The sequence below is a fragment of the Typopeltis vanoorti genome, chromosome 26 (genome assembly GCF_054136105.1).
Source record: "Typopeltis vanoorti isolate ZY-2024b chromosome 26, IOZ_Tvanoo_1.0, whole genome shotgun sequence".
Taxonomy (NCBI): Eukaryota; Metazoa; Arthropoda; class Arachnida; order Uropygi; family Thelyphonidae; genus Typopeltis; species Typopeltis vanoorti.
Window position 1 is genome coordinate 22336699 of NC_143574.1, and position 22520 is coordinate 22359218.

Here is a 22520-nt window from a genome sequence, read left to right on the forward strand (position 1 = left end):
AGAATTCAAGTATTGGTACTATCAACGTAAGAAGCATCAAGGGAAAAGAAATGGAACTAGCAGAAGAATTGGATGAATACCAGATTAACAATAGGTGTGACAAACAAAGAAGACAAAAACAGGTGAGATCTTTCTAAGCAATATACAAAATTTTATATTCTGGCAATAACAATCAGGGAAAAGACAGAGTAGCCATAGCATTCAACACTAAACATGAGGATAATCTTGAATGGCAAGCAATATCAATTAGAGTGATGTGGGCAAGTATCAGAATAAGGAACTGGACAATGAGATTAATTTGTGATTATGGTCCCACAGAGGGTTCAACCAAGGAAGAAATGGAGGAATTTTTTGAGGCATTAGAGAAGGCAGCTGGCTCAATGAAAAAGGAACAGTTGGTCCTTGTTGAATTTCTAAACAGCAGAGTAGGAAATGATTACAAGACATATAGAAATGTTTTGGAAAAATTTGAAGAAAATCACAAAGCTAATAATAATGGTAAATGCTACTTAAATAAAGAGCCAATAGGCTTCATTTCGGCAATGTAACATTATTTAAATTAAGGGGATATTAAATCCCACATTGTTTCAAAACCGAATAAGAAACTCAAAGATCAGAATCAAAGAGTTTCATGCTGAATATAGTAAACTATAAATGTATCGGCAGATACTAGCATAAGCCAAAGCACATAGTACAAACTAGGGAACTCATAGCAAAGGTGGGTAAAGCTCTGATCACTATTCTTAGTATTCAAAATGTAAAAACACATCTCCTAGGAGATGTATGATGCTATACATTATGGTTGATTCCGATCTTTGAGTTTCTTATTCGGTTTTGAAAAAATGTGGGATTTAATATCCCCTTAATTTAAATAATGATAAATGCTTGCTGAATTTCAGTTCAGAAGATGGATTACTTATTACTAACACCATGTTCCAACATAAAAATTTCCACAAATTCACATGGAAAGAAGATGCAAGAAATAAGAAAAGTCTCATTGACTATGTTATAGTTCACAGCAACATTTTCCCACTGGTTCAGGACACAAGGGTATACAGAGGATTTGAAATAGGCAGTGATCACTATTTAGTTTTGAGGAGGATAAAACTGAATTTCATATTGAAAAGAAGAGTGTGTAAGAAAGTTTTAAAATAAGGTTGAGCAGCTTTCAGAGGTGAACTATAGCCTCCAATACACAACCATCAAACAGTGAAGAAAAAATAAGAGTTTGAAAACAAGAAACAAACCTTGGAGATGCAAATGACAAATCCTGAAGAAAACACTGATTGATTCAACCAGAGAGGCATGCGGTAAGGTTATCTGTAAGGATAGAAAAATCACAACTCCATTGTGGACTCAGGAAGTTAAAAGAAGGAAACACATCAAAAGTTCCTGGCAAGTAAATCAACTTGTGCTCTTAGAGAATACAAAGAAAAATATAAGAAAGTGAAGCACTGTGTAAAACTAGCTAAACAAACATGATCGGAAGACTTTGGTAAGAACACAGAAAATAAATATCCAGAAGGTGGCAAGTTTTATATTCTTAGAGGCTATTGAAAAAGCTTAGAAACAGAGAAAAGAGTACTGTAAAAGGAATCAGAGATGATAAAGGTCACATGAAAATTGAAGATTAAAGATATTCTCGATGTCTGGAGTAATTACGTTGAAAGACTGCCAAATGAAACAAGCAATGATGACAGCACAGTGGTAAAAAACACTGACCAGGCATGCGGTCAAGAATACATATCCATACTTGAAGTAGAAAAAGTCATCAAAAACCTGAAATGTGGAAAGGCAGCAGGAGTAGATGATATTCGACCAGAAATGCTGAAGTATGGTGGTATAGTCTTACAGTGGCTGCATTGCATAATTCAGAAGGCCTGGTCAGAGGGTTGAATTCCAGATTTTTGGAGTAGAGCACTCATAGTACCCATCTATAAAAAAGGGAATAAAGTTGAATGTGAGAATTACACATGCGAGGAATTTCTCTACCAGGTGTTCCTGTAAGATTTATGCAAGTATTCTTAAGAAATCTTTCCCTTAGTCTTACACGGTGATCAGCATTCATGTCAGACAAATTGTGGAGACTACAACTGTGTTAGATATAATTACTTTAATTTCCCAATGTTTCGACTTCCATATTAAGGTCATCATCTGGAGTACACACACACACACACACACACATATACACAGAAACAAACTATATTACATTTCAAACAGTATGCTAAAGAGACAATGATTTGATCAACGATTATTCTACTAGCCTGACCTCTAGTGGGAAAAAAACTACGTCAAAGCTACATTCTCTTTATAATATCATCAGAGAATAAATTCATATAGATAGTTTTATTACAGCAAAAGTGGTGTCTTAATTTAACACGAGAGTTGTTATATTAGAGTTAAGATCTTGGATTACTTACAGTTCTATTTATAATTAACTCTTAGATGGAAAGGTTATGTGGGTAGAATATGTGCCTTCCATATTCTTGGGATTTTTAGACCATCATTATTGTTAAGATTATGGTGGATGATAAGAATTTCACAAGTCTCCTTAAATTTACATTCATACCACGCTTTGGTGCGATGTAAACAAAAGGTGCCTTTGGATTCTGGATTATTGTGTGTGGGTATTACTCTGTGGGTGCCAGCGACTAGTGTGGCACAAGTAAATGGTTCTAACTTGATTAGCTATGATTTTGATAATATCATATTGTTGGGAGGGTTAATGACGTGACAGATAATTTACCATCCAGTGTGGGTAGATTTACTGTAGACAGTAAAGGATAAGGATCTGTTCAAGGGCAGACAACTATTGTTTCAGAGTAATTTTTATGATAATGTTTAATTAATGTTAAGTATTTTAGCCCTGTTGAAATATTTGAACCACAAATTTATAATAAATTTCTACACACAATATACAACATAATCAGCAGCATAACTACCATACTGCAAAATTTTACAATGAGAGAGCAGAAGGCCCAATAATCAATCTCAGTTTCTATGAAAACTACAGAGATCCATCAAATGCTCTCAAAGGAATCCCTAAAAGCTTTTTACAGAGAAATGGGAGGGGGGGGGGGAAAGAAAACCACTGAATATAATAAAAACAGGTTTTATTTTTTTTTGTTAATGTAATCTTTTTCTTTCACCTAAAACTACAAATAAGCAAGGTTACAAAATCGGAAAGAATTAACAAACCCACAGTACAGAACTGATATTAATTAATTAAAAATAAATAAATAAATCAGCTAACGCCTTTTATTCCCATATAGGGAGTAGGCGAGGCCGTTTTAGCTCTAACTTTTGGAGACTGAGTGGGCAGTTCAATCTCGACTGGTAGCCAATCAGAGATAGCTGCCCAAGGCTATCACTAAGTAAGTGGCACGCAGTGAAGAAAGACAGCTCAACAAGCGCTGCCATCTCATGGTCCCTAACACAATATTTAATGTCTGAAATAGCGTGGGTTCTATGGTCGATTTTCTTGAGTTTATGGGAGACCTGGGAAATGTCCCAGGGTGAGAGCACCACCACTTAGTGATGGATTGAAATGGCTTGGAAAAAAAGTTCAACATTTGTTGTCCGGAGTAGGAGTTCTGGATTACATATATATGTAAAAAAAAAAAAAAGGTATATTCACACTCACCATATGTTGTATAGGACAATTCAAAAAACATTTAACATTTACTACTTTTCATGATTACGTTGTTTTAACTGTGATCTGAAATTAATGAATCCTTAATTCATTAAGGATTCATTAATTTCATCAAGTTGTAACCACTGTCCTTTACTCACACTTCACTCTATTTAAATATGCAAAAAAAGTGCTATTGCTTTTTTGTTTTTTAAGGTTCATTTCACTTCTGGTTTCCCCAACTAAATACTGATCTTTAGTTTTATCCCTGAGTGCATCAAATTACAGTTTAATTATAGCAATGAAGGTTTCTTTACTCGGCTAAATTAAAATAATTGATAGCAAAAATTAGGCTATCAATGCATTTCCTATTAAACTAAAACACAATAATTAAGTTAGATAAAGGCATTTGACAGAACACCATAATGTAAACTACAGTAATTTAAAATACATATGAAGGTGGTAAAATGAATAAGAGGGCACTCGATCAACAGGCATCAAAGAGCTATATGATAGAGTAGAATCATAAAGAAGGTAGGCGATTGGTAGTGACACATGATTCTCTCTCTGTACTGTTTAGTTGCAGTTTAATTTGTGTATTAATGATAGCGGGAATGATCTGAATAAAACCTACTTGTTTGCTGATGATGCTCAACTGGGGAAGGAGGTAATTAATAAAGTGATGTAGAGATACTGTAAGATGATTTAAACAGAGTGAAGTGTGAGCAAAGGACAGTGGTTACAACTTGATGAAAAGATTAAAAGCTGTGTATTACACTGGTATAATCTACCATCAACTGCTAACACATCGATTTTCTGGTGATGGTAGACAGAGAATTGAAGTTCACAGACACTGCAAAATTGCTCAAATAAGCAAAAAATATAAAAGTAAGAAGAAACAAGTTAAACACAATAATTAACATAGGAAGACTTATGTGAATTTTTTTATTTCATAGAAGTTTTGCCAAAGCATCAAGTCATCAATCAACAGCATAAAATTCAAATTAAGGAAACAAAACATAGTTACAAAACAAAGTTTCAACAATCAGGAAAATGTGAGTTACATGTAAATAACAGAGGGACAGACAAGCAATTTGTAGGTCCTAAGAACATTTTTTTTTCACCAACAAATTTTATATAACTACTGATTAAGAATAATTTCCCATAAGGTGGAAAACTTCCATTTCTATTCAGACCGGAACAATAAAGTAAGGTTTTATAGCTATCTTTGTATAATCATATAAGATTTGGATATCTCCACAGACCAGTGGAGATATCCAAATCTGTGCAGGACTACTATGCACAGATTTGGGTGCATAGGTTTCAGCGAAGGGAGGTGGATAGAAGTGGTGGAGAGAATCCACAGGAGAGAAAAAGAGGGGGGGGGGGATATGACAAACATAAGTTTTAAAGGGATTTTAGTAGGATAGTTGAAGAAATTTTTCATTTGACAAGAGGGAAGATACAAGAAGTGCTTCCTCTGGGAGTTGTGTAAGTGAGGTAACATGGATTTAAGGAACAGATTTGTTTTGCTTGGAGAGTAGCAAATGAAACACATAGTTGCCAGAAAAGTGTGTGTACTTTGTTTTGTCAATGAATGATTTTAAGAAAAATGCAAGTACTACTACTAGTAGCAGCATAAGCACTGTTTGAATAACAGTGGAGCATTCCAAGATGCATGTGTAATCATGATACTTATCTTATTGCACACACACCTTCAGTTATGAATAAACCTAATGAATTTTCAAAAATATCACTGAAATCCTACAAATCTCTGAACCACTATCAAAATATATAACTGAAAATGTTCATTACAAGTGAATTTTATTAACTACTACAGACTGATTTCAAGTCACTAACCTCCTACTGTTGTAACATTCCATTCTTTGAAGAGAATTGTTGCGTTTACACCAGCATGAAAATACATTATCTAAAGTGGAAAAAAATAATAATAAAAGATAATATATTTGTGATTTTATTGTTAATATTTATTTATTAAAAAATAATTAAACTTTTCAAAAATAAAAAAACTTTGCAAAAAATTGTACATATGGTTTTGATGACTTGTTAAACCAATTCTCTTTAACAAACATCATTTATTAAGAAACATAATTAAGAAGGGAAAGATAGTATAATTCAGCAATGAAAATTATGTTTCCAAATGAACATTAATTATTGGATACACAATTTGGGAAAGTGCCTATGATAAAATTAAAATCAATGGCACTTGCAATACAGAAAAGGATTACTAAATACATAGACTTAAGAAATTAATAATTTATTAATGCACATACAGTCATCCCTGGACTTACTTCAGGGTTCCGTTCCATCAACAGATCAGAATTAAATCAACAGAGTTAGAGGGATTAGGGACTTAACCATAATAAGTGTACTGTCATTTTAATTTTAAACCTTATAAAAACTATACTGTGTGTTACTGCCACTATAAAACAGGAGAATAATCACCCAAATCTTCCTTCACATCACAAATTTAATTGTGGAGGACGATAATTACCTTCCCTATGTGAGGACCAGGCTGCGTCTCTTCTGGTGGTGTAACCTTTGCTTTTTTTTTTTTTAAATGAAAATGTCCAATGTGCTTTGCTTATTCCTCTTCTTCTTCTTTTCATCATAAATCTGTTTATAGCAAACAAGCGCATCATGTACTTTCCTTTCTACTAATAAGTAGCATTCAACATTGAGGTCCATGCCTTCAGTCATTTTGAGAACGTCGCTAACTACAGAGAACATTTCTGCAAGACCTTTCACTGTGAATTGTTTAGCTACCGCTTCTTGTTTCTTTTTTCCCCTCTTCCGCAACACACTATTCCTCCAGTTTGACCAACCAATTAGCTGGCCTGGTTGGTCGAGTGGTTAGCTTATCTGCTATCCAGCCAAAAGGCTGTGGGTTCGAATCCCACTGCGGGTATGGATGTTTGCGATTGTCTGTGATAATACTAGTGGTGGTGGATGGTAGATGGCATTGGTGTAGTTGCACATTGTAGTCGTGGATTGAGTGGTGGAGACAGAGTTGTACAGTGGCCGTCCTCCCTCGATGAGTCTTTGGACTCCCTGGAGGTGTCATATAATAATAATAATTCTTCACTGGCAACTCTTCAGGGGGCATTTTCTATGAGTTGAACTATGTCATCATCATTCACTTCCAGATTCAGATTGTTTGCCAGGCCCACTATTTCTTCACTTAATTTACAATAGTCTTCATTTTTTTTCAAAACTTCCAAAATTGTGCACAAACCTCTTAATGTCTTTTTCCATATGCCACTCATACATTGAGTTCCTTCAGTGGCAGAAATTGATTGGATAAATGAAGTAGTGTTTGGAGGGATAAGCATGACCTTGAACTTCATGAAGATCACCTATATAAGATGGATGACCTGGAGCATTATCTAGAATTAATAAAATTTTAAATTCTACGTTTTTTTTTCACTTAATAGCTTTCTATTTCACTCGCATAACAGTTGATTAAAACATCATCAAACAATTTTTGAATCATCCACAACTCTTATTGCTCCGATAATGAACTGGAAGAGCATGCTTCTTAATGTTTTTGAAGGCTCATGGATTCTCACTGTGCCATATCAAAAATGCTTTCAGTTTATATCCAGCCACATAGTCTCCTAACAGGATCGTAATATGGTCTTTAAGAGCTCTGAAACAGGCATAAATTTTAGCTTTTTTTTTGTGGATGAATGTCTACTTGGGCATTTTTTTCCAAAAAAAAAAAAAAAAACGAGGTCTCATCCATATTAAATATTTGCAGTGGCAAATAATTTTCCTCAATAATAATTTTATCCAATTTCTCCACAAACTCCTTGGTAGCCTTCTTATCAGCATTGCAGATTCACAATACGTTTTCATGTTATGCAGCACAAAACGCTACTTGAATCTCATGAACCAACCGGAAGAAGCATTGAATTCGTAGTCGTAATGAGGCCCTGCTTTCTCCTTCAACATTAGCAGTTATGGTCCTGGTGCTAAGAGGTATGTGTTTTTGGTACAGGTCCTCTATCCATGATGCAAGTAGCTTTTCCATATCACTGATAGGACCTTGTTGTTGCTTTGTCACTATTGTCTATTTAATGGAAGCAGATCATTTCACAGCCTCTATGATTTTTATCCTTATTTTTCAAAATGGTCATCACCAATGTTCCCTCTAAGCTGTGCGCATGTGCAAGCACACACGTTTTACAACTAGCACACAAAGCAAAAAATATGCGCATACTAGATTTTCAAGATGAAATTAAAATTTATTAATTAAAGAAGTTCTACCTAAATATTAACCTGTAACTCGGCAACGCTCAAGCCTATAACCTCGCATTTTTTATTACATTCTCAAAGTTGCACAAAACTTATAAATTATTAACAGTAACCCTATTTGAGGCTAGCGATTTGATGCCAAAGTGAAAGGGGTGTGGCTTAAATATGTAATTTTTAAGTAGCATATAGAATGGCGTGTGGTTTGTTTACATCTCAGGCCTGACTCATGGAAAATTCCCAAACGTGATTGGCTGATCAAATTAGTTCAAGATCGTGATGAATTAAACCAATGGTTTCATAATTTTAATAAAAATAATTAAATACTTTTAAAAAACTTAAATTAGAGCACAATTAAAAATATTGTAGCGTTTCAAAATTCTCTAATTTTTAAAAGGAATTTTAAAATAGTAGACTAAATAATAACATTCATGTACACGCATTGAGATACAACCAAGTTAATTAAATCTAACCTCTAGGCATATCTTTTAGCTCTTTTGTTGCCCTCGGCAATGTTTAGTGTTGGTTCAGCTTTTGCCTTGCCAAGTTATTCAGTGAATAGTGTACATTTGTAAATTTATAAAAACAATAAAAAACATTCTTCAAATAACAAAATTGCAAAAAACTGATGCACCATGTCAAATTCAAAGGAAGCAAAAGGTGTGAAGCGAAAACGAACTGCTAGCTGCTTTAAAAGTGAATGGCTGGATGAAATAGTGAAAACTGCTATGCCAAAAGCTCACGAGTTGATAAACATTCAGCTGCGTGAAATATTTATGTATCTACAATTGGTGTTGTTTTTATTTATTGTCGTGATGCAAAGGTTGCTGGGGATTTTACTAATGGGAAGAAGTTTGATGTCACTTGGAAGTTGGACTTTTTGAAATGCCATTTGACAAGTAAAATACATCTAGATGGTGTACACAAACGTAGGCAACAAAATTGTTCATTGCCAGCTACAGGAGTACTGCGTATGATACGTGAAAGTTCAGATGACCGAGAGAGAAAAACGATCAAACCCAAAGCAGATTAAAGTTCTTATTGACAGTGTCTTATTAGTTGTTAAGATGAATAACTCTTTACTTTCAGTTCGACATATTAATGAACATATGGAAAAGTATATTCAATTCCCAGACAGCTGGCGAAGCAAAAATTATGCGTTTGAATTTCTGGAAACAATCAATTTAATTGTTGAAAATGACATGTTTGAGCAAATTGCATCTGCAAATTTCCACACCTTAACAATTGATGAAAGCACTGATATAACTGTTAACAAATGTCTCATTCTCTATTTTAAGTTTAGACCTAAAGATTGTAATGAATATAAAACATATTTTGGCAGAATAATTCAGTTACAGGCATGTGATACCTCCTCCATTGTGCTAGCTATTAAACAGTTTTATCAAGAAAAGAAACTTGATCTCCAAAAAATGATGGAGCCACAGTGATGCTGGGCAAAGTTAATGGTGTTGCTGCAAAACTTAAATTAGAAGTTCCACATCTTGTCCAGCAACACTGTGTAACTCACCATGAGGATCTGGGGATCTGTGATACGTGGAAGGAAATTAAACTAATCAGAGATATTGATACATTAATGAGAACAGTGTACACACTCTTTTCTCATTCCACAGTGAAAAGACATGAATTTAAAGAAATTGTCAAGGCATCTGAAAATGAAGTTATTGCTTCAGACCACTCAATGAAGTGCGGTGGCTATCCAGACATTTTGCATTACAGGCAATAATAAGAAACTATGAGGGACTGATCACATATTTTGAAAAAGACAAATCAAATGATCCCGTGGCTAATTATTGTCACAATAAATTAACTAATGTGACATTCAAAGTAGCTGTTAATGTTTTAAGTGATGTTTTTGAAAAAATGGCTTCCCTGTGCAAAATCTTACAAAGAAGTAATCTTACACCACTAGACAGTCATCATTTTGCCATTGGGAAGATTAACAAAATCAGGAATCAGTATTTAGAAGGTGATGCTTGCTGGAGTGACAGAGTAAATGCTTTACTTAAACAAGAAGAGACTGAACCAGCAGATACTAGGCGCCTGTTAAATTTTATAAATTGTTTATGTGCACATTTAGAGGACAGATTCCCTGAGAATAAGATACAAGAATGGTCAGTGTTTGATATCTCCTCTATTTCACATTGTGATTTCTCATTTGGTAGTGAACATGTTAATACCCTTTGTCTTAAATATCATGATACTACAGAAATAATTAGTCAATTTAATGATTTCAAATTTTCTGTACAAGAAAAAATTAAATCCAAAATGATATCAAATTTTACACAAATGGTTGCATTTGCTCCTCAAAATGAGCAGTTTTGTGATTTCGCAAAGTTGATGGATATTGGAGGAGCCTTCCTTGCAGCTAGTGCAGACTGTGAGCGAGGTTTTAGTCTAATGAATCAAATAAAAAACCAACTTAGAAACTGTTTAGGAGAATGTCATTTGGATATGCTAATGAGAGTGAAAAGTTACCAATTATATGGAAATTCAATTAATTTAGATAGTGTGTATAAAGAGTGGGTGAATGCCAAAGACAGAAGAGAGAAAAAATAAAGAGATAGAAGCTAGAACTAAACAAGGTGAGAATTAGTAAGACTTATTATGAATGTTTAACAAGGTGAGAATTAGCAATGGGAATATTTTATTATGTATGTTTAGAGTTATTTGCAAAGTTAGAAAATTTAATTAAAGGCAATCAGTCAACTAGTGTTATCTTTTTTTTTTACTTTATTTCTTACTTCTAATCAGATCAATATTAAATACATATAAAATATTTATGTTAGCTCTGTGATTGATGTCACACAACTTACTTGGTGATGGTAATAATACATACACTTAGATTCCTATCTAGTACATTCGGTATCGTGTTGGTCTTGCATGCGCGAAGTCCAAGGATTAAGTCCATGACCAAGGCTTGTGAATCGTGATTTCCGACTGTTTACCGTGGAGGCTATTGCCGTGTGTGGGAACACGGTGGAGAGTTGGGGGTGACCTGGCTGACGTCCCATTGGCACCAGAAGGTAAAGAGTGAACTAAAATCTTTTAACTTTTTTGCTTAAATGATCAGTATGGCGACTCATATGGGTGCGCACATACTTTTCAAGAGAAGGCAAATTTTGCACACATGCAAATTTCTGCGCACACTCACAGCAAAAAATTAGAGGGAACATTGGTCGTCACTGTAGAATGATACCATCTGAAGTCATGTGTAATCACATTGACAGGCTTAGCAGCTTCATGTTGCTTTATAACTTACAACTTTGTTTCAAGATCAATTGTCATCTCTTTTTCTGTGATTCTTCACTAGGTTTTTTGATTGGGTGTGTAAGGGGCCATGTTGCACAAAATATCGCAAAATATTTAACGATAAATACACAAATAACCTATTTCTCATAGGTTATACGAGACATAAATATAATATAAATAAAATAAAATAAAAATAATATAAATCAACAGAGAAACTGTTGAAGACGTGCTGATTGCCGACTGCTGAGGGAGGTTGCTGCTGAATGCGCTATTGTCACTGTGCATGATGCATTGCTGTTAAATAGAAACCATTTTATTTTATGCTCATTTGCGTCTTATTCGAAGATATAGTCAAAAATGTTATTTTTTCCCTTATGGGATCATGGACGTATCTATGAGCAGGTGTAACTCGAGCGGATGTAGTCAAGGGATGACTGTATTTCAGTCCAAAGGATGAACTGTTGTTGCTCAACATTCTTAATTGCTTGTGACCTAGTAATGATCTGTTAGATCAAGGTCAAAATATCTGCATTAATAAATTACTATTCATTTCTTGTGTCTATATATTTCTAGTAAACGTTTTACTGTATAAATGTAATTTCAAAAAAGTTTCATTTGATTAGTTTGTTCATAATGTAGTCCTGGATACATGTATTATTGTTCTACCGAGTAATACATTTTTATCCCAGAACATGCAAAATTTTTACCACAGAATGCCAGTAATTTTAAATGTGAATAATTAAGAAAAATTAACATGCAAACATTACTGAATGAAAGTCTAGGTTTTTTTAATTTGATTTTTTATGGTGCAAAGACATCAAGGGTCATACTATGGCAGGACATAGGTCACAGCAGTACATATGGTAATTAGTTAGTAGGACGATCATAAACATCCATGCCCTTAGCAGGATTCAAACTTGCAGCCTCTTGACTGGAGAGCAGATATGCTAACCACTCAGCCAACACCAGGCTGGCTTTTTTAAAGGAGGAAGGGACACACAAGTTCACTGTGATTCCATGTCATTTACCTAAACCTAACCTGCTACTCAGATCTTGCCATGTATGCACCAAGATTTCCAAATTAAATGTAATGATGGTACTTTAATTCTAACCTTTAATCATCATAGTGAAGAAGTCATCTCCATGTGTATGCTTTATTCTTTATATAATCCCCCTCTTTAATATCCATACACTAGAAGCTACAAGACCTATATGAAATAAATGCCATGTGCGAGCTGAGATCAAGAGTCAAGTAATCTGCTGATATTCATTTTGAAGAGCTGAAAGTTGAATTCTTTGTGGTTTCACAGAACCGAGGTAGATGGAATGAAAGATAAATTGGAATAATAAGTTCAGTGAGTTATCAGCTCAATTATAAAAGGATGTTGGACGGCTGTCACTCATGTTGCTGTTAAGTTTTGAAGAAATGAGGAGCATGATAGATCATAGTTCTACTGAACAGAATGCATGAAAATTATAGAGGAGACATCTCTGAGACGGTGGCCGAAAAGAGAGCAAGGGCAGGATCATCAACCAAACTGTCCTCTTCTGAACAGCATCAGAAATTCTTAGATGGTTTAGATGCATCATCTCAAATGCAAGAGCAGAATTCCAAGTTTGGGCAGATCTGAGATTTGTACAGAGTAAGGATAGATGAAAACACAAATCTGCTAGAATATTATTCATATCTTTGCTCATCTTCTCAACTCATTATTATCATACCTGGGCAACACACTGACTACCTTACCTACCACACTGATATCTTTCCCTCTCCTTAATAGTCTCATAACATCCCTCCTTACATTCTTCTTGTTACCAGTCAAATCATTCATGCCAACTATCACTACCAACTCTTTTGTTCACATACTTCACTCATCCAATGCTTAATCACCATGCTCATTCTACCTCATGGAAAACATATCTTGTGCACCTTTTCACTCACCACACCTCTTATCTGCAAAAATCTAAAGTGCGTAATATATATATATATATATATATATATATATATATATATATATATATATATATATATATATATATATATCAGCTCTGCATCGTATTTTAACCATATCCATTCACCTAAGGACAAACTCTCTCCTTTATAACATCCTGGAGTGTATGAAGTGCCCTATACTTATGACCTGGCTTACTATGGACAGATGGGGAAGAACTGTTGACATCTGACTAGGAGATAATAAAAAATACATTCGGCACTACATTATGACAAATTGGGACTAGCAGACCATGCCTTGGATACCCCTTCAGCGAAGATCAAATGGAAGAAAACAAAAGTGCCACACAGAAGTCATAAGTCAGAGAGATTGTTTCTGAAATCAGCAGCAGCTTTAAAATAGTCTCCAAACGTTTCAATTTACCAAAAATCTGGGGGGTAGTCATTTTAAAATCAAATTAATACTTATTTTTTTACTCTCTCTTTATCTAACAATAGATGGCACCAATTAGAACTTTAGTTCCTTGTTGTCTATTACAATTTTTTTTAAACTAATCCCACCGTTAAGCAAATTGTTGCTGTCTGTGCACTTTGACAAATGGTTTTTGTGCTCTGAAGATGCTGGATATAATACGTGAAATATCATCAAATAAATTAAATAAATATTATTTTCTTATTATTCTGTGTTGTGAATTAATACTGTCAAATAAAGTGACATAAACTGTCAACACAAGTTTTTCTACTCATCCAACATTCCAGAGACTGAATGGTACAGTAACCTATTTGCAACCTGATCATGGATGAATCCAAGGAAGCAGTCCTTATTTCTATATCAGTGTTCTCTGCATCAATGCCACAATCCATTGTTTCTTTCCAGTCCTTTGGGACTACATAATTTGTTAATGCAGTATGTAAATGTTCATTAACTTGCTGAAACAATCTCCCAGAAACACATGCAGTGATGTATCACCAAGCCCTATCACCTTATTATTATTGAGTTTACTTAATTCCTTACACACCTTTTGTTTACTTATCATTAGTCTCTTCGTTCCAGTATGGCAGTCTCATATGGAGTAGGTCGAGTTTTTCCTCCCAGAAACTTGGTTTTTCATCTCACAAAGCAGCAATTAGAACACATCCAATTACTGGATGTAATTGGATGTGTTCTAATTGCTGACCTCATAGCCTGAATTGCTTTGGCTGTAAATCTAAATAAACCTAAACCAAATCATTCCAGTGCACTCAAACTCTGCATAATGTCACCTATCCTCAAGGGTAAAATATCTCGATGAAATACTCAATATCTCAACCATTCTATCATTTTCATCAATTAATAAAACATTTGCCAATAATCATTCTTCCTCCTATTCTATTCTCAATGGCTGAATGCTGCACTTTTGCTGAGTATTTTTATAATAACTAGCCTTGTACACATACTGCCCACTGAATTAGAAACCTCTAAGAAGATGTACGTAAATGTCACCTATGCAGTCAATATAAATATATGTGCAAAATACTTGGTAATGTGCATCACTGCTTGTTCTACGGCAACTATTTAAGAATGCTGCTGGTCAAAATCATCAATAATGTTGATCAAGATGAAAAAAAAAACAAAGAATCTTTTGGAGTTCGATAAGGGCATTTTGTGGATGCTCATCTGGCTGGAGCACAGATTGGCATCCACAAAAAGTTTGAAAACAGCAAAGCTGACTGGTTTCTCAAAAGGTGAGATCCCGGTAGAAAAATAACTCGCATTGCTTGTCTAAGAGGCATAACTGTAGTCCTAAGACATTCTATCAGGAATGAGATTGCTGTCATCTGAGAAGGCTTGTACAGACAAACAGAACTTCCTGTATGCAGTAATTGAATGAAGCATTTAATGAAATACCTATGCATCTCTATTCCTGTCAGGATATCATCCTCATCTGACTATTTATAACCTATTCCAACAATTTTCATATCAATGGACTTGATCAATGCAAGAATTTCAACCACATTATTTCTGATATTCCTTATGTTTTAGTAAACAATTCATTTCTGGGTCTATAAATGGAAATGAATTACTATGGATCCCCCAAACCTGTCCTTGGCCATGATTCTGTATCACCACCTATCCCATAATCTTTTCTACATTCAAATGTTTCCCCTTTGCATTTCAGGCCATCTCATTGCTTTGCTATCTGCCCACATATGTTAACTACTATTTCTAGCATCCACTCTTCTAACACCATGCCTCCCTCTCTCTACCTGGAATTTACCATTTCCCTGTCCATCTTGCATTCTGTTCTCCCATCCTTCCCTCTCATAAGCACTGCTTGTCTCATATATCCGATTCTCATCTTACTTCCTCACATCTCGTTTCTCTATTATTACTCTCCCTTTCAAGACCAGCCTCTTCAGCTGACTCATGCTAAATTCATTTAAATGCAGCAGTCATCACTCTAATACAATACCATCCAACCCTCAAACTCATCCCACATATATACATATTGAAATCCTTTCTCCTCACATAGCTCTGTCACAACATACCATTCATGATCATTGCTTGCCATCTCAACTCATTGCTGTCATATTTGGGCAACACACTGATAGCTTTCATACCAAGCTGTAATCTTTTATTCTCCTCAATAACCTCTTGATATCCATTCTCATGTTCTTTTTCTTTTTCCAATAATTTGTTTTCAACTAACACTCATCATCTCTTTTGCACTCTCTCTCTCTCTCTCTCACACACGTGGTTGCATGCTCATCCCTCACTTCCAGAGCCTCAATCACCTTGCTCACTTTCCCTCCTGGAGCGCAAACCTTGTGCACCTTCCTATTCCACACCCTAATAATGGAATGCCCATACAATGCCACTCTCGAATCATGTTACTTGATCATTTATCATTCATTTCTTTTGCGCATATTTCCATTCATGCTTAAAAAAGTGTAAATTTCATCTCTAAAGGCTGCAATCCTATAATACACTGGTAATAGTCCTAGAGGTGGGTTAAAGGTTATATAATCTAAAAGACTTGCTCTAGAGACTGAACATAGAACTTTTTCTGGCTACTTCAAGTCTTCAATATCCAATTGACAGGCTGATAGTCTTACAGACAATGCAATTAAACTTTCATTAGAAATTCACAGACCTCCAGCCCACAGTGAGATATGAATCCCAAAGTCTACAAGTCAGAGAGCAGAATGTTAACCATTTGGCCAAACCACCAGGATGCAAATGAGAAGTGAAAGTGCGTTTTTTGGGAGAGCAGTAATAATACTGGAATACAATGTGAAAGTTCCATCCATCTAAAATCCGATATACAATGAAAGTTCCATTCATTGGATATCATCAGATGCCATATGCTTTTCTAAAGTCTTCAATTCCCTGAAGATCAGTCACTCCAGACACAACATCCAGCCATCTCAGTGACAGTCCATACCTTCCTTTTTTTTCCCCAGGAACTTTAACTTCTATTACTGTTTTGAGAAGTTCTCCTTCCATCCTTTCAATGTGTCCAAAAGCACAATGAATTAATAAAAGACCTGACAAGTTTCGTAAGTCGTTTGACTTACATCTTCAGGGGTAAAAGGTAACTGAAAGTTAAAACAACAAAAAAGAGATTAACAGTTCATACTATACAGTTGTAGCCATCTGACTATTCATAAAATTAAAAATCAGAATGTAGATTCAAAGCAGTGCTGGGTTTAAACAATGCTGGATGATGCCATGTTCTGTTGTTCATGCTCATAATGGCTTTAGCATGGAGAGCTTTCACTTGGTGGAACAGGTGGGAAGGAGCAATGACAATGGGCCATCCCTGGAAGTCACGAAAGGAAGCTGTGAGCAAGAAGGTGAGGAGTGATTTCTTTGCATGGAGGGTGGTTGAACCATGGAATGCATTGCCTGATAGAGTGGTGAGAGCAAGAACAGTCAATGAGTTAAGGAGTGATATGATAGACTTTAGGAAGGTCCTCCCATGATGAGTCTCTTGACTCCATGGAGGCCTGAATAATAATAATAATAATAATAATAATAATAATTTATAAAATCATCTGCAGTACTGGCAACCACTGCTAGACTACAAGCATCATATGATATTGCTCTCCCAATTGCAAAAAACAGAAAAGCCACATACTCTTGGTGAAGGAATAATTCTACCCTCTATAAAAATAGCAACTCGTCATGAAAAAGGATGCCAATCCAGTTTTAAGGATTATTCCATTTAGTAATAATACAATGCAACAGAGGATTGCTGAGATGGTAAATGATATCCAAACAACAGTAAATTCAGAGCTGAAAGAGGTTATGTTTGCTATGCAACCAGACGAGTTGACAATTGGAAGTGTAAATATTTTAATGTCATTTGTAAGGTATTATATAGTACACCCACACTTTGTAGAGCTTTGCTTGGCCTTGGTACCAAGAATAGACGATTCAAGCTGAAGGGGAGAAAGAAATGAAGGATGTATGAATTGGTCACCAACATGCAAAATGATGTGCTTTATAGATAAACTTTTCAAACTGTTACACAAGCAAATAGTTACCACTTTAAAAACTACAATGATCATAAAAGAGAAATTAATTTTCCGACGTGTAATAATAAACAACTCATCCCAGAAGACGGCCCTATTATCGGAATGGATTCTCCTTTTTGTGACACGCACAGAAGTGTTGAAGGGTCTCAAATCTGTGAGCGTACTATAGTAAGAGTAAAAAAGCAGTCATTAATGAATTCCTTCTTACCAGATTTTTAAAAACTGATACCAAAGGTGAAACAAGTTTTAGATATGCAAGAGTATTTTGGAAAATACAACATTCCCGTTAGTAATATAACCACAATTGCAATAGATGGGGCTCCAGCTATGGTTGGCGAGTACAGAAGAAAAAATAAAATGATTGAAAATTACTCCAAACTCTATAAAACTGTTGAGCCTTTATTATTAACCTTTCCAAGTTCATACATGGTAGAAGCCAGATTTAGCCATGCTAACAGTATTTTAACTAACCAGAGAAATTGACTAATCTCAAAAAATAATGGAGATCTAAGATTAAAACTAATAATTTACAAATCGAATGTTTCCTCTCTTCTAAAAGCACATCAACCTCATTCTTCGTATTAGACATGCAATAAGTGTTAGTGTTCGTTAAATTTTTTTATTCTGATGTAAATCATAATTGGATACATTTTCTAAAAAAAATTGTTTATAAAATATATTAACTTGAAGCTTATTGCTCTTGAGGGTCTTTGTTATTACTAAATTTTTACTTATGGGATCGCTAACCAAAAAGTTTGGGAACTCCTAGTTTAAACAATAAGCAAAGAATTAAATACAAACATTTAATTGTAAGAAATCTATGCATAAAACCTCTGATACCTACCATCGTATTATGATCAGTCATATTACCCATATCCATAGAACTGGCAGGTATAATGACAGCAAATAATGTGCTTAAGATAGCAAGAATCATGACAGGTAACTTTAATGCAACTGTATCTGAGAAAGAGCAACCTATAAAAATAAATTAATTGATTTCAAATATCTGCAATATTGTACATAAAAAAAATAAAAGGAGATCTTATTTTTCTTTTAAATTTAGCCCTAAAATCAAAATTATTGCATGATGATGTAATTCTAAATTTTAGCATCTTCCATGTGATGTTAGCAGTATGTGCATCATTATTATATCATTCCTATTTGTCTAGCATATCTTGAATATTTTTAATTTTAATTAAAAATATTCAAGATATGCATTTTAATTAAAATCAATGTTTTATTGAATATTTTTTATTTAAAAAAAAAAAAATACTCAACTACTACTGATAATAATAATGACTTCAGATAATATTAAAATCCTATAAATTGACACACAGATTCTCAAAAATGTTACCATTAACTTCAAATAAAATAAAAAAGTGACAAAATGCATCAAGATTTCTTGTCCGGTGGCAAATATCAAAAGAAAACATGCTTTGAATGCAAAAATACTATTATACATTTTGTTTTCTCTCTAAAATAATAATAATAAAAAATCAAACAAGCATATAAAAATGATTCCTTATTTATTTAAAAAGTTATTCAAAGATCAAAAAGATATAGGAACTGAAAATTAGATTATAATAAACCTTTATTTAGTTTGTTATAATAATAACAACAATAGGTAATATTTCAATAAACTAAACCTAGTTAATATTCAAAATAACATTAAGTATATATGTGATGCAAGTAATACAACATTAAATAATTTTTTTATGATAAAATCAGAGATCTGACAAATAACAGTCTAATTGGGAAGATTAAGACATTATAAAAGCCATTAAAATATCCAAATGGCAATGGGCAGGGTCATACTGCAAGAAGTAACACTCAAAAATGGACAAAAACATGATATTAGAATGGTATCCCAGAGATGGAAAGAGAGCTAGAGGAAGACCAGAGAGACAGTAGGAGGATGAGATTTAGGAGATGGATGGAACTCAGTGACATAGAATTGTTGATACCTATCAGACAGCCAGTCTACAATCAACACCAATCTAATATCCAACCCCATCTGCTCTAGTTTGACTATTAACTTATGCAGCAATCTATCAAAAGCCTTTGCAAAATCTAAGTATATTACTGTATATCCTTCTCCTCTGTCCATGGAAGCAGCAGTCACCTTATTGTAATAAGTAAGTAGATTACTAAAACATGACCTCCCTTCAGCAAATCCATGCTGTCCATCAAAGAAATTTGTTGGACAGCATGGACAGCAAATAATACCATTGTTGTCAACCCAATTCTGGATCCTAGTTCTCACAAGCTTCTCCAACAACTTAACTACAACACCTGACACAGATAGGCCTATAGTTTGATGCTCGAGTTCTATCACCTCCTTTATGAAATGGCACAATCTTGCCCTCCTTAGGAACTTGACCCAATGCAAGACTCATATTAAAAAAATATGTCAAGGCCGGCGTCAACTCCCTGGCACATTCCTTCAGAATACATGGTGATATATTATCAAATCCCACAGCCTTATTTATATCTAGTTTGCTCAACTCCCCATACACCTCTTGCTCACTTACAGTCAGTCTCTCTTCCCCATCATCAACTGCTTCAATCTTTCCATGAAGTCACATTCACAAGATTGAAAGACCTTTATGAACTGCTCATTAAGTATCTCCACCACACCTTCTGCAACAGCTGTCTTTATATCATTTTCTCCAATCAATGTCATCCTTCCATAATCACTCTTTCTTTTGCTGGCTAAATATCAAAAGAATTCTTTAGGATTCTTTTTGGCTTCATCAGCTAACTGCTATTCATACCTCTCTTTAGCTGCCCTCACCAACCAAGTCACCTGCCTTGCCTGGTCTTTATAGTCCTCATGGAACTGGTTATTTCCACTTCTCTTATGCTGCCTCCATAATGATGCCCTTTTTCTCTGTATCGCATGCTTAATCTCTTTATTCATCCATTTCACACCTACCTCATTTAACCTTCTCACCCTTGGAATACATTTAGACATTGTATCTACTAGATAGTTTTTGAAAATCCCCCAAACTGCATTGAGCTCTTTTCCAGCGAACTCCTCATTCCATGCTACACCTGAAAGCTGTCTCCTGAGCTCTTCATAATCACCCTCCCCCCTTGTAGTTCCACATATACCCTTTTCTTACAGAGGTCCTCATACTGCTGGCAACTACCTGGGTAATCACCTCATGGTCACTCTCACCAATTAGTGGGTGATTTGAACACTTCATTTATAATTACATCCTCTGATGAGATGACCAAATCCAGGACCCTCAATCCTTGTGTGCCCTCTGTTACATACTGTCTGAGGTAGTTATCCCTCAAAAACTCATTTTCTTTACTTCCAGTTGCTATCTCATCATTATAGTCTATAATTAATTTTAATAATTGCCTTAAATTAAAATCTCCCATAATGATCATTCTTTTCTTATTTGCTTGGCTAATTGATTATGCATTTCATAGTCATTACCATCCACATTACCTGGTCTCTAACAACATCCAACGAAGTATTTATTCCTTTCACTCTATCTCACACCATACTGCCTCAATTGAATGGAAACTCTTTCTCTATCATCAATAGCACTCCCCTCCCTTTTTTTACCCCTTCTATCCTCACAAAACATATCATACCCTTCCATCTCTATTCCTGCCAGGATGTCGTTTCAACAAGATTAGTGGATTTTCATAAAAATAGCATCAAAATGCAATTATGTTTGAACACTTTTAACGTCGACATTGATGATGTACCAAACAAACTGGAGACGAACGTTTTGAAATTACAACACAATGAAACATTAAAGAACGTGTTTTCATTAGAAAATATCCAAACATATTATCGATGCTTTCCAAAAAAATTTGAAGAATTAATCAGTTTCGCAAAGAAAATGATAGTTGCATTTGGAAGCACATACATTTGAATAAGCATTTTCTGCCACTAGTTTTAGAAAAAATAAATTTTCTTCTCGACTGACTGATGAACATTTGCATGTTTCGATTCGAATTTGCACCTCAGGTTATAAAGTGGATATAGATAATCTGGCTAAGGGAAAACAATCACAAAAGTCGCATTAAACAGGCAGATATACATACATATTGTGATGGATACACTATATTACTTTGTTTTTACGTGATAATAATTTTTCATTGTGTTTCATTTTAATGCTTGTTTCATATCTCGTACTTTAAATATTTCTGTGTTTTTTAAGATTGATATAATAAAAACTGATAACGTAAGTATTTTTTTCACTCACTATTTTCTCTTAATTAAACACTTGTGGCCTGATTATTAAAAATAAAAGTTAAATGTGGCCTGCAAGTCTGAAAAGGTTGCTGATCTTTGGTCTAGATAATTACCAAAAGTGAAAGTGATGCTGATAACTCCAAAATGCAATCCTCCTCTTCAATAGGTACTTTCTATTATATCATATATATATATATATATATATATATATGACAAGATTTGCCACATTGTAAATGGACTATCTATCACTGAAATTTGACACATTTATCAATATTCTATGATGAAGTAACACACTTTTAGTGGTATTACACCACTGAACAGACAGTGATCAAACCATGCATGGACACTGCATGCATATAAAAATTAATTAAATAAAAATTTAATTAATTTTTATTAATTAAATAAAAAATACGCTTTCATGTTAATATTATTATCATCATCAGATACCTCCAAGGAGTTAAGGACTGATTGAGGGAGGCCACACATCACTCGCACCTGCCATCATACCTACTCTTAACGTTCACTGCCACTTAATTATGACAGGATGTCCCCAGGTCATTTGGAATGACCCTGCTGCAGTGCCTACATATCTATAGTATAAATATATATAGTATAAAGTATACTATAATTAGTAGTGCAAGTAGTAATACTAT

At 34.5% G+C, this 22520-nt stretch overlaps 1 protein-coding gene across 1 annotated transcript in view; it reads right to left on the reverse strand.

The window, feature by feature from the left end:
- The window catches only part of LOC150092407 (high affinity copper uptake protein 1-like), a 59089-nt gene that overhangs the window by 13320 nt on the left and 23249 nt on the right, over positions 1-22520 (reverse strand). Inside the window, exons 2-3 of the mRNA XM_090415135.1 lie at positions 18493-18623; positions 5492-5561 (exon numbers count right to left, since the gene is read on the reverse strand). Coding sequence (XP_090271261.1) covers positions 5492-5561; positions 18493-18582 — 160 coding nt within the window. The 5' untranslated portion in view covers positions 18583-18623. The remainder of the gene's footprint in view (positions 1-5491; positions 5562-18492; positions 18624-22520) is intronic.